Here is a 14523-nt window from a genome sequence, read left to right as displayed (position 1 = left end):
GGGTAAGAAATGTGCTGACTTAGTCAGTCTGTCAACTATGACCCATATTGTATCATTTCCATGCTTTGTTTTTGGCAACTTGGTTATAAAATCCATAGTTACCATCTCCCACTTCCACGTGGGAAGTTCTGGTTGTTGTAGTAAACCTGACGGCTTTTGATGTTCAGCTTTAATCTGAGCGTATGTCAGACATTTAGCTACATGTGTGGCTATAGGTTTCTTCAAACCTATCCACCAATAATTGGCTTTCAAATCTTGATACATTTTATCACCTCTAGGGTGAACTGAGTATTTGGAGTTATGAGCCTCCTGGAGGATTACATCTCTAAGTCCTCCATGGATAGGAACCCAGATCCTACCATTCAATCTGAGGTTTCCATCCTTTCCAGGTAACAACTGATCAGCTGTTACACCTAACTTTTCACTTGGAAAGTTAGTTTCTAATGTAGCTTCCTTTTGAGCAGCTAACAGCCTTTCATTCAAGTTGTTCTTAAGTTCAATGCTCTTGGCATTAATCCTTATAGGTTTGACTCTTTCCTTTCGGCTTAGAGCATCAGCGACTACATTCGCTTTGCAAGGACGGAAGCGAATTTCGCAATCATAATCATTTAGAGTCTCCATCCAACGGCGTTGTGTCATATTAAGATCCTTTTGATTGAATAAGTGTTGGAGACTTTTGTGATCCGAATATATCACGCATTTAGTTCCATATAAGCAATGTCTCCATAGTTTAAGTGCAAATACAACGGCACCCAACTCCAAATCGTGGGTGGTGTAATTCTTTTCATGCACCTTTAGTTGTCATGATGCATAGGCAATCACCTTGCCTTTCTGCATAAGCACACAACTCATACCGGTGTGTGAAGCATCACAGTATACGACAAATTCTTTGATTCCTTCGGGTAACGTCAATACAGGAGCATTGCTCAATTTCTGCTTAAGAATCTCAAAAGACTCCTATTGTTTAGGACCCCAATCAAACTTTACATTCTTGCGGGTTAGAGTAGTCAATGGTGCAACTATCCTTGAGAAGTTCTCAATGAATCTTCTATAATAACCTGCTAATCCCAAAAAGCTGCGAATCTCTGTAGGTGTCTTAGGTGCTTCCCAGTTCATAATTGCTTCTATTTTAGCGGGATCTACTTAGATACCACACTCGCTCACAACATGTCCAAGAAATTGGACTTCACGAAGCCAGAACTCGCACTGGAGAATTTAGCATACAACTTCTCCTTTTGTAGCAATCCTAAGATACACCGAAGGTGTTTCTCATGGTCAGCTTGACTACGAGAATAATTAAGTATGTCGTTGTAAGTCCCCTTGAGTCGTATGGATCTTCACAGAATCGTCTTTCCAATCAAGAGTGCGGAATCCTCTTGATCAGAATAAGAAGAAAACAAGTAGTTGAACAGAAACAGCAATTCAATCAAACCGGGTTTTTATTGATTATCTATCAATACTGATTACAATCAATCAAAACCCTAACCAATCACTCAATTTCGTCCAAGCTCTCACTCTCACGAAATTCTGTCTCTCAAAATTCTGTTCTGGCTGATTAACTGATTAACCTGAACCCTAATGTCTAACCTTGTTTATATAACACAAGGTTTACAAGTGGGCTAGGTTAAACACTCTTGGGCTGCGAATTGGACAGGCCCAATTCGCCCCCCATCACCCAATCTGGGTTTAGTTTAGCCCAAACTCTATAATCTCACTAATACAAAGCTAAACCTGCTAACTGTTTATCGTTAAACTAATTACAAGATATCCAAAGACCAAATCTAAGCCGTTGTCACAAATATGCACCAACAAACTCCCCCTTGACAATAGCTTCATAAAACTTTGTCTTCAGTCTTTTGTCTTCAGTCTTCTTGCAATCTTCAAGTAATCTTGCACTGTCTTTGGTCTTTGGATAGCTTCAGCTTCAATAGCTTCTGTCAGCAACAGACTCCCCCTAAGCTGATGCATCCAATCACCAAATCTTCAACACTTTAGCACTTGAGTAATCTCCAGTTTAGCATTTGCACAGCAATCTTCAAACTCTTCACTTTGTCTGCAATATAGAACGGAGGTTCTACCATGCATCCAATCAAACTCTCATCTTCACACTTCACAGCAACTTCTCAGCAACAAACTGCTTCAATCTGTATACTATAAAACAAACATCTCGAGAAAACATAAGAATTTTTCAACAAAGTTAAATAAATTATTATTTTCCAAGAGATAGTTAAACTGTATCACAGATTAAGCTTTTTCAACTTATCACCAACACGCAAAACTTTTTGTCCAACACAGAAGAACCTGCAAGATTTAAAAATTTTGAACTCACTTTCTAACACCGTCTCCCCCTATCAGTAACAATTCCTCCAAGAATAACAGTTTTCCGTACGTTAAGAATTTTTAAACAGAAAATGACACTATTTTTGGATTTTTATATTTTCTGAAAGCAAGTAAATACAAAAGCAATAAACACTCTATTTTTGTGAGAATCACTGGCAAGAAGATCATATCAGCACAATCAAACTGTTTCACTCAATTAGATAATTCTTAATTTAATTTATCGTGAAAAACAGTTCAAGACGATTACCAGTATGTTTGTCCACTTAAACAAAATGCATGAAAATTTCAAGTACCATTACCGTATGATACGTTAAGGTAATTTTAATTACTGATATACTAGTGTGTCCCACTTCAGGATGTACCCCCGCGATCAAGGTATGCACAAAGATTCATCGTAGTAGGTGAGTATACTGAATTCATCCGTTTTATTTTTTAATGATAGATAATTGATGAACAGATCAGTACTTCCGTACAGCAGAGAGACCAAAATATCTTATCGAGGGCTAAGACAGATACCATTTTTGGTACGAATTATGCACTTTGCATTTTTTTTTTTTTTTTGAATGAGTCTCTATGAGACCTTCTTCATTTTCAAGGTTTTGGCATTTTTAGCTCTTTTAAGATATCCTGGGTGTGTCTAGGTCAGCATGTATCTGGAGGCAGCAGAAGGACACCCCTGATATCCCCAGATGAAATAACAGTATAAAGACCCAAAACCTCAGATTTTGGCAATCTATCAACGCAAGATTTAAGGTCATTAAACTATACACCACTGATGTGTTCCCCACTCATATTCAGTTCATTTATGTTTATATCACATTGGTAAGTTGATTATTTCATGCTTTTGCCTACTGGTACATCATATGATGAAGCTGCTATCATACTTAAGCAATTTTGGTTCAATTTTAGTGTGACAGTCTAACTTGCTGATGTATTATCATTTCTCCTTTTTCACACAGTGATAACTCATTTTTGATTTTTTATTTTTTTTATGTTTTTGATTTTTCAATTTTTTTTTTATTTTTGATTTTTAAGAAAAACAGTAAACTATTTACAAAATTCTTATGAAAAACCGGTTATTCGGGATTCCTCATCCCGTTGAGTTCGACGAAGTGTTCAAAGCGAGCCCTGTCAAATGCTTTAGTATAAAGATCTGCCATGTTATCTTCTGTGTCGACTCAGCACTTTGAACTTCAATTTAAATCATTTAATATACATATATATCAACAATCTCACATCCCCCGTCATGTGCCTGAAGCAGCCACTATCAACATAAGTTGATAATCCTCCTTAGTAGCTCCTGCACACACTAACTTAAGAAATTAGTTAGATTGGGGGACCCAAACCTTAATGGTCTTGGGTCGTCCAAATTCACCAACTACTGGAACATCCATCCAATATCCATTACTCCTAACTGGAGTCTTGGATCTTAGACCTGTTGATGGAAATTGGTTTTGATTTCCATAAGGTCTCTGGTCCTGAGGGTTCCTATATACATTTGGACTATTAGACCTTTGGAAATTTTGATTTTGAAACCTTGAATTTTGATTCCAAGAAGCATTATTGTTGTAATTTCTAAAGCGATTGTTATAAAAAATTCGACCACCATTATTTTGGTATCGATTTTGATATTGACCTTGGCTCCTGAAATTACTTGTATTTCCATTAAAATTGTTCATTCTAGGTGAACTGCTTCTAGGTCTCTGATATCTGCCTGGTGGAGATCTAGGCTGAGATCTTGGTTGATTTCTTTGAAAACGTGGAACTTGTGGAGTTCCATTTTTAGCCTTATCTACACCAACAGCAACATTTTCTGGTTGCTTAGGAGCAGATTTCTTTGGAGAATTTGAACCTTTCTCCTCACTATTACCACTCTTCTCTGGTAATTTCCCTCTCTGTTTGTCACTCATTTGTGCTTCACTATATTTGTTAGGACAGCAGCTAGCTACATGTCCCTTTATGTGACACCTGAAGCATGATCTCCTTTTCAAAGACTTCTTAGCAGGAGTCTCTGAGGTAGATCCTTTATCAGAAGGTGATGATGCCTTGGAAGAATTTTGTTCAGTTTGCTTAAGTTCAGATTTTTCTATGTTCTTATTTTTTTGCAAACTCTACATTTGATTCTTTTTCAATAACAGCAGTTTCATTTTTCATATCACTACCTTGAACAAAATTAATCTTTTTAACAAAAGTTTGATTTTTGCTCTTAGGAGGTGAATTGTGTTTTTTGAAATGTTCCCTGTTATTGTTCTTCTTAGCATCATCACTCTCAGACCCTTCACCTTGACTTGATGTAGATGCGAAACTACTTGGTGCAGTTGACATATAGGCTGCTAGCTCATCTTCATCAGGGAGGAAAGAATAGTCATGACTAAGAGGAGGTGGGACTTCATTAAAGCCCTGGAAGCCCACAGTGGTCTTGTCATTACTCTTCTTTAACCCACCCATCATGTGTTTCATAACAAAAGACGAATCTCTGAATTAACTTAATTTCTGTTCAAGTTCAACAATTTTGAGTTGTGCATCTGACAACTCTTTGCATTTATCAGAAATCTCTTTTGTTTTCTCAGCCATCATTTCATGAGTTAAGTCTATGACTTGAAGCTTTTCATTTAATTTGCATGTTAAAGCTTCAATTTCACTTTCATACCCTTTTATCTTTTTCAAGTATGAAGTTTCGTTTCTTTTAGCGAAAAAGTTTGACTCTTTTATGCTCGACATTTCGCTTACCAGACTTTGATTTTGTGTAGACAATCTGTCAACCTCACCCTGTAGTTCACGACACCTCAAACACACAGAATTAGATTTTACCTCTTCCTCATGAACTTCTGTAGTTTCATCAGCAACAACCTTTTCAGCTTCACTCTCCTTCTCTACTTCAGCATCCACTTTTGCCTCAGCATTATTCACTTCAGATTCAGCATCACTCACAGTAGTTTCAGCCACATCTACTGGCACTATTTCTGCCATGAATGCCTGAGTAGCACTCTCATTTCCCTTATATCGCCTTTGTAATGCATCCCACATATCCTTTGAATTCGTGTACTTATTAAAGATATGCTTGATGCTATCAGGTAAGGATGTCTTTATTGCAGCTAAAGCTCTCTTTTCAGCTTCATACACTTTCTTATCAGCCTCTTTCATGTTCACATAGGCTGTTCTACGTGGTCTGCCCTCATAATCATGTACTGGGTTTATGTACCCATCTTCAATACAGATCCACATTCGTGCATCCTCAGATTCAATGAAGGATTTGAAGTTGTCCTTCCATGTAAGATAATTCTCCACCTTCATCATCTTAGGAGCATTCAAGTTGGTCATGTTCGACATTTTAAACGTTGTAGACTGAGAAAACCGTACAAAATATTTCCGAAAACAGTGGTTACCAAATTACACCATTAGAATCGTCTCGAAAAGACGAATCCAATGATATATAATGTCAAAAACCGATTTCTATTTTCGAAAACGTGAATTTTTCCTTACGCTTGCCAAAAAATCTTCCACCTTTTTAATTTTGCTAGATTTTAATTCCTCTAGCTAATTTTGCTAGCAAACCAAGTTAATTTCACTGTGTCACGCTAATTATGCTGGCAAATCAACTTAATTTCGCTGTGTCACGCTAATTTTGCTGGTAGAGGAATTATAATTTTGCTGGTTTTTTAAATTCGCTGGAATAAATATCCTAGCTGATCAAATTCACTGGTTAATTATGCTATCTTAATTTCGCTGGTCAGATTAATTTTGCTGGTTAATTTCGCTAGCCTGATCAAATTCGCTATTACGACGACTGTTAATTTCGCCGATCACCGTAATAATGTCGCTGAGGACAATTATAACGATTACCAAAGTCGCCTTTGGATTTAATTTCACCGGTCACCGAGTTGCTAGGTCACAAATTCGCTGGTCTGTTAGAGTATTTATCCGAATTCAGCAAATTTGCTAGAACCAAATCTTTCCAAAGTTTGAAAAGATTTTATTCTGATTTCCTAACAATTTCCTGCAGAATCAAAATAGCAAACTATTAGTAATTTTCAAGAAACAACGAAGAACTGTATGAAGAACACGAAGAACAAATCTTCGAATCTTCAAGTTTTTCAGCCAAAATTCTTCAAGAATCAACCAAACCTGCAACCAAAAACACTAACACAGCAAAATTAAATACTTAGACAAATCAAACACACCAAAATTTTCGAAAATCAGACTCTAAAATTTCGAAACCCTAGGTCTTAAAAACTTAAAATTTTTGAAAATTCCCAAAACAACCCGAAAATCAACCCTTTTCTGCAGCAACAATTCTGAACCGAGCTTCTTCAAGAGCCTAATGCTCTGATACCAATTGTAAGTCCCCTTGAGTCATATGGATCTTCACAGAATCGTCTTTCCAATCAAGAGTGCGGAATCCTCTTGATCAGAATAAGCAGAAAACAAGTAGTTGAACAGAAACAGCAATTCAATCAAACCGGGTTTTTATTGATTATCTATCAATACTGATTACAATCAATCAAAACCCTAACCAATCACTCAATTTCGTCCAAGCTCTCACTCTCACGAAATTTTGTCTCTCAAAATTCTGTTCTGGCTGATTAACTGATTAACCTGAACCCTAATGTCTAACCTTGTTTATATAACACAAGGTTTACAAGTGGGCTAGGTTAAACACTCTTGGGCTGCGAATTGGACAGGCCCAATTCGCCCCCCATCACCCAATCTGGGTTTAGTTTAGCCCAAATTCTATAATCTCACTAATACAATGCTAAACCCGCTAACTGTTTATCGTTAAACTAATTACAAGATATCCAAAGACCAAATCTAAGCTGTTGTCACAAATATGCACCAACAGTCGTCTATAAAGACAATGACAAACTTGTCTAAGTATGGCTTGCAGACTCGATTCATGAGATCCATGAATGCTGCAGGTGCATTAGTGAGCCCGAAAGGCATTACCAAAAACTCGTAGTGTCCATACCTAGTTCTAAACGCTGTCTTAGGTACATCTTCTGTTCTAACCTTGAGTTGATGATACCCAGATCTCAAATCGATCTTCGAGAAGAAGCTTGCCCCTTGAAGTAGGTCGAATAAGTCGTCGATCCTGGGTAATGGATAATGATTCTTGATCGTTACCTTGTTTAGCTCACGGTAATCAATGCATAGACGCATTGAACCATCCTTCTTTTTCACAAACAATATAGGAGCTCCCCAAGGCGAAGAGCTAGGTTGTATGAAACCCATTTCCAATAAGTCGTCCAATTGAGTCCTTAGTTCTTTCATTTCTGTAGGCGCTAGACGGTAAGGAGCTCGTGCAATTGGTGCTGATCCTGGCAGAATGTCTATCCTGAATTCGACTTGCCTCTCAGGAGGTAATCCAGGTAGTTCATCAGGAAAGACATCAGGGTATTCATAAATGATTGGGATATCTCCAATCTTGGGTTTCGGGTCATTCACGATCACCTGTGCCATGTAGATAACTTCCGTTCTTCAAACACTTCGATGCTTTAAGTATAGACACATTATCGGGTAAACCATAATGTGTATCTCCATGAATAGTGACCAATTCACCAGATGGGGTTTTGATGTTAACTAGTTTCTTATCACAGGCAATCTGGGCTTGGTTATGCGATAACCAATCCATTCCAAAAACTATATCATCCAGCCAATTTCATTGGCAAAAGGGATAGCGGGATAGAATGATTCTTAATGGATATAAAGCATCCATCAAGAAGAGTTGAAGCGGTTTCTAAGGTACCATCTGTGAGCTCTACCTCATATTTTATGTCTAGAGTTTTAATAGGCAGATTCAGTAACTTACTAAACTTATGGTCTACAAATGATTTATCAGCACCTGAATCAAATAAAACTCTAGCATAAATATCATTAATGAGGAAGGTAACTATTATGACATTGTCATCATTCACCGCCTCCCTTGCATTCATCTGAAAAACCCTTGCATTGGTTTTCTTTGCCTCATCAGGCTTCTTTGCATTTTTAGGGCAATTTGTTTTGATGTGCCCTTTTTCATTGCAACCATATCAGGTTGCATCCTTCATGTTTCGGCACTCTACAGTTTTGTGCCCTTTCTTTTTGCAAATTTCACAAGGCTTGGCTTGTGGATCCTGATTGCACTTTCCAAAGTGCCTCTTGTCACAAGTTTTACACCTGGGCTTGTTACCTGACCGCCCTTTCTTGAAACTAGAGTTTCCTTTCTTCTTTTTGTTCGAATGGTGGGACTGGTCATCCTCCCGTTTTCTTTTCCCCTCCTTAGTGGTTTTCTTTGACTTACTCCTTACAACATCGAGAGTAAGTGACAAAGATAGATCTACAGCAGATCTATAAGTAGCAGGCTTAGAAGCCTTGACATTTCCCTTAATCTCAAGGGCTAATCCACCTATAAAACGTGCAATGCGTTTGGGTTCTGGGGTGACCAAATACGGCACAAGTCTCGACATTGAGTTAAAACTGGTCACATAAGACCTGCAATCCAAATCCTTCATCACCAATGTGAGGAAGTTAGTCTCTACCCTTTCTACTTCATGCTGAGGACAATAAGTGTCCTTCATAAGATCAACAAATTGATTCCAAGAAAGGTTATACAGAGGAACCTTTCCTGTGGACTGTACCAAAGCTTTCCACCAAGTTAAGGCGTCACCTTTGAAGGACTGAGACACAAATTTAACGATGTCCTCCTTTGCACACCCACTGATATCAATAAGAGTTTCCACTTCATCCAACCACTTCATACAGTCAATGGCTCCCTTTTCTCCCTTGAAATCTCTTGGTTTACACGAGACGAATTATTTGTAAGTACAACCTTTGTTGTACTTAGGAGCCTGATTGACAACAATTTTCCTCTGAGGTTCACTCTTTTGATTGGATAAGTGTCGAGAGTTATCCTTTTTCGATGTATGCGAATGCGATAGGGGCTTTGTATGAGTTTTAGACCGAACATTACTCGGTTCCTTGAACATTTTGTCCACAGCTTGAGCAACTGTTGTGTCAATCATTGCTTGTAATTCAGCACCAGTAACATTTATCCTGGTATCATTATTGTTTCCTTCTACCGGATGACTGTTAACTTCGTCGGAGCCAGCCACGATTTGAACACTAAATCAAACAATAATGATTTATTTAGATTATATAGTGAATCATCATATTTAATGATTAAATGGTCATGGTATTTAATAAACCATATAGACCATGAGTCAAAATCTATTTGATTATGATTTGCCTAGGCTACAAACGACCATTATTGGCAATCAAGTAGGATATAATCCTTTACATTTATCAGACAGGGGACATAAGTCACAACTGTCTATGTCTTAAAGACATTTTCATATAGCACAAAAGGCTCGTCTCGAAGGACATTTAGATGGCACAAAATCCTTGTCACTAGGACAAATCAAATATTATTAGTGATCTCTTGGATCGGTGATTTCAAGGGTCGAACATAGTTCATCGCCTTTTTGGACAAGAAGTTATAAAATATAACAATCTTTGTCAGAATCACTCATTAGCCCGAAGGCATAACATTTCAACGGATGTTCTTTTAAGACATCATTCTTGATGTTAATAGCCATGATTCACATTGATCATATAGGCCATAAGGGTGGCTTGGAAAAATCCAAGTACTTTTGGAAGCTAGTGTAGTCTCTCAAGTCACACTGCTAGGAATGTTAACATATTTTCAGATGTTAACAAAGAATCATTGTCTTAACAGGGTTATACCATCATAGCCATTAATATTTGGCTAGGTTATACCTTTAAGAATATCTTTTGGAATTTTCTTTGGCAGATCAATTTAAAATTGAAATGATATTTTCAAGAGGATGTAATAAAGTACACATATAAAAATTTCCAAAAGAAATTTCATTAAAATACTAAGCGATTACAAGAAATTCCCTAAACGGGTCTTGAAATAAACAAACTGTCCACGCAGGGACTACAGAAAAGAAATAAGTCCACGCAGGGACTAAGTACAGAAAAGAAATGTCCACGCAGGGACTTGATTGAAATTACAAAATAAAATAAAATAAAATAAAACAAACTTCTACTTCTTTTTGACTTTTGTGAAGTTCGCTAGACCTTTAAGAAATTTGTTATGCTTTTTATCGCGTTCCTCTGCCTTTTTTTTCAACCTGGTCCAACCTCTATAGGATTTGCTGTGTTTGAATTTGTGGAGGTGGAGGTTGCTGCTGGTAAGGAGGGTATTGATACCGATGCACAGGATACCCAGTTGGGTATACTGGAGGAAATGGTAAGGGATAAAGTGCATTAAATTGAGCTGCCTCAAGATATGGATCTTGGGCAGGGGCTTGATATCCATAATCCGTAGGAGTTGGATATTCAAACGGGTTATACCCAGATGAAGCTGGGTAAGTTGGTATTGGGTTTTCATAACCCACTGGCGGTGGCAGTGGTGCAAAAGTAACTGGCGGGGGATCATCTTACGGCATCGCATGAGAAGGTCCACCCATTTGTGGATCTTCGGGGATTGGAGGGTATGTGCTTGAAGCTTGTAGGGAACTGAATCTTGGTTCCCCTCACACGGACATCCATGCATTTCTCCTTCGCCTTGGTGGCTCAGGAGGTGGTTGTGGTGGTTGTTGAGGTGGTTCCTCAATGGGCAAAGGCGGTGGAGTAACCGCTTGAAGATACGGTTCCTCCAATGGAGGTTGTGGAGGAGAGTTATGAAAAGAAGGGGTAAATTCCCATTGGTACGTGTTACACCTTTTGGCCCATGAATCGGGGCCTTGATATGGCGATCCTTCATAAGGAGAACCGCTGGAGATACTGATGGGATGTGTTGGCGTCCCGGTTGGTGGCATTGGATCAGGATCATCGTCCATCTCCATATCTTGGGAGAAGTGGTCCTCGGGTCCTAGGGGATTATAACCAAGTGGTTCATTGATATAGTCATTTGGGTTAAATTGACCCGGGGAATAAGTTTGGTGTGAATCAGAATGGTGAAATGAATGGGAGTCTAGAGAATGATATGAATGATGAGAATGTTGGGAATGGTGAGAATGTTGGGGCTCGTCTTGAATAGGCGGCCCAAAGGAAGGGTGAAAAGATGGTAAAGAACTTAACGAGACCGAGTGTCTCGCAGGCTTGAATGAGTGTCTCCAATTGTCTCGCGAATCGGAGCTAGTAGAAGACGCTGATGGTGGGCGCCTGTGTGAGGGTCCAACATTGCTAGATGGTCCTCCCCTCATAGGACCTTTTCCTTTTCCTCGAACGCGCAGCGGCATTATATAAGACCTGTCAAAACAATGAAACAAAATATAAACGACAAAAGGAAAGTTAAGAATAAATCCTTGGTCATTTGCCTACACTCGGAAGTTTAAGGAATGTGCTATTGTGTCATTGAGATTAAACACAAAAGGTTAGTGTTTAATTCAATCAATGTTGGCTCTGATACTAACCTGTCACACCCTGATATTTCCACATATTACCGGTGGACCCGGTGGGGAGTATCGTGACGTAGTTGATATCATCATAGTTAATATACACAATATAATAGCACAACGGAAGTCTTGGTAGATATTAACTATTACAAACCATAGTGTCCGAGTGTCCAAATAAAAGAATATACAGACTGGTTGTAATAGAGATCCATAGGTGGATCATAAAACAAAATACAAGAAAATTGAAATAACAGACTTCAGGCATCTAAGGATTTACAAGATCCTCTTATTTAACACCAAGTAGCTCCAGCCTAATTTCGAGAGGTACCTGTCACTTAGTCTTTGGAAAATACGTCAGTTTTCACTGGTAAATACAATTAACCGACTCATTTGAAAAGAGTTTATGAAAATTGATTTAGGCGCACAAGGCACAAACCATTTATAACTTGGGACAATTATTTAAGATAATCTTGTATACCGTTTTACATGTTTGCCATACATATGGGGCCGGTTTGGAAGCCGGACATGATTAACCGACTCACCACTATAAAACCCATAAAGGAGTTATCCCCAACATGTAGGTTATTTAGCATTGCATCTGTCAGGTGTATGCCTACACCTCGTGCATAGGTCGTGGTCATTTACAAATGAAATGAGCCAAGGATATCCAGGACACGGTCGTATTAACCCCCAATGTTTATGTTATCAAACAAAACAGATTAAAACGGGTTATGCAAATTTATTAATCACAATCCGATTAAATGATTTCATACCCGACCAAGCGGTATTATTATAATACCGTATCCCAAGCCCGTATAACGGAAAATAAGTTAAAATTATTTACCTGAGCTAGATGTGAAAGGATGTAACTCAGCCGTATATTTCCTAAAGCCTTATGTAAATACCTTCTTTCGAAGTTATTCAATATATATGGAAGGTTTATTAACCTATTAGGATACTAACGGTTTGAAACGCTAGATTAAGCGGAGACCGGAATAGAATGTGGTTTAGACCTGACAAGTTTGGATACGTGTATAATATGGGTAAACTAAACACATTCTGGATTTTGAAGATTTAGTGATAAGGTTAAACCCATTTCGGCTAATTTATGTAAACTAGCTACATAAACCGAACCGAACACATAATTGCTTAACGGGTAACCAAATGAACTATATACAAGTCTCATATGTTATTATGCTTAAAATATGTTAATACATTAGTAGGATGTTGTCACACCCCAACCGATGGCGGAAACATCGAGATGAGACGTACAAACTGTTCAAAGACATCATAACACTAGTTGTGACAATAATTAAAGTTTATTTCATTGATATTCATAAGTTTCATACAATACATGGAAATGAAAAAGTACATAACATAGATTGTAAATTTAAATAGTTGATGGGTTTCTAAGCCATCCTAGCCTTTTCTTGTTTTCTTGAATCCTCAGCCTGCAGTATGCATTTAAAATACAATCAACAAATAATTGCTGGCGAGTATACAGGTTTGAATATAGCATAATAGAGTTAAATAGTTTATCAAATCTAATCCATGTGAACAACTGATATTCAATTAACTGTCATACTCGTAACGATGAAATCCACATGTCCAAACCATAGTTACGCAATTAACATAGCCTAACCCTCGAAAGGGTGGTAATAGAGTTAATAGATTAAACCTAACAATACCCGTATATACGGGAGGGGCGTTACAACCTACAGCGCTGCCATTGATAGGGGAGGCTTGCAAAGTTAATGAACATATAGCCATAGATGTTAACATCAGCACAACATAGATAATCAATGATCAAGTAGTTTCACAATAGTATGGATAGATTGTGCAATGAAAGTGTTTATCATTGTGTTTTTGATAAGGAAATGCATACTACACCCAAAAGTGTGAAAAGAAAATGGGTCAAGTATACTCACCTTAGAGTGCGTTGCGTATTCTTAGAATAAGATAAGAATAATAGATTTTCCCAAGAGGATGTGCTCAAGAGAATTACCCTATTAAGTTGGAAGGATTTTGTTAAATATTGGGAATTTTGGGAATTATAATATGACAATTAAATAGGTAAAATAAATACTAATCTTACCAAAACATCACAAATAGAATTTCCAAAATGTTGGATTAAATAAATAAAAATTTAAATATGTATATAATTATTTTAGATTAACAATCTAAAATAAATAATTTAACATTAACAATTCTATAAATAATAAACTTATTTATAAAATTCTAGTTATATAAAATAAGATAATAAATCTGAAAAATTTAAATAATAATTTCTGGAATTAATAAATAAATGCAATATAAATTCTGTTTTTATAAATATAAAAATTCTGATTTAATATATAGATAATAACAACAATTCTGATTATAAATAATTCTGATTTTTAAATAGAAATTCTGATTTATATAAATAACAAAAATAATAATTCTGATTTAATTAATAATAATCCTGAATATATATACAAATATTCTGATTATAAATAATAGAAATAAAATTCTGATTTTAATACATAAAAATTCTGAAATATAATATTCTGAAATAATAAAATTCTGATTTAAAATAAAATGTAAATTCTGAAATTAAATGAAAACAGAAATAAAAATTCTGATTTAAATAAATTAAACCAATAAATCTGATTTAATTTAATAATAATTCTGAAATATATATATAATAATAATTTCTGGTTTAAATAAATCAGCAATAAAAATTCTGAAATAATAATTATAAATTCTGAATATAATAAATCTGATTTTTATAAATAAATCGAATTTT

General features: G+C 36.7%; 1 protein-coding gene across 1 annotated transcript; it reads right to left on the bottom strand.

Annotated features, from left to right (window-relative positions):
- Positions 1–9128: 9128 nt before the first annotated feature.
- On the bottom strand, positions 9129–11186 carry LOC110890092 (arp2/3 complex-activating protein rickA-like). The gene is made up of 2 exons (XM_022137660.1): positions 10885–11186; positions 9129–9438 (listed from the first exon to the last, which is right to left on the bottom strand). The coding sequence occupies exons 1-2, from the start codon at positions 11184–11186 to the stop codon at positions 9129–9131; spliced, it is 612 nt and encodes a 203-aa protein (XP_021993352.1).
- Between the last annotated feature and the right edge of the window lie 3337 nt (positions 11187–14523).

This window comes from Helianthus annuus, chromosome 2 (genome assembly GCF_002127325.2).
Source record: "Helianthus annuus cultivar XRQ/B chromosome 2, HanXRQr2.0-SUNRISE, whole genome shotgun sequence".
Taxonomy (NCBI): Eukaryota; Viridiplantae; Streptophyta; class Magnoliopsida; order Asterales; family Asteraceae; genus Helianthus; species Helianthus annuus.
This window is presented reverse-complemented; position numbering and strand designations above follow the sequence as displayed.

Bases quoted from the DNA above. Each gene is read 5' to 3' on its own strand.
- LOC110890092 (XM_022137660.1), bottom strand. From the start codon at position 11,186: ATGGAGATGGACGATGATCCTGATCCAATGCCACCAACCGGGACGCCA. The intron at 9,439-10,884 runs GTCCGTGTGAGG...TGTTTGATTTAG, and splicing joins CGAAGGAGAAATGCATGGAT to TGTTCAAATCGTGGCTGGCT.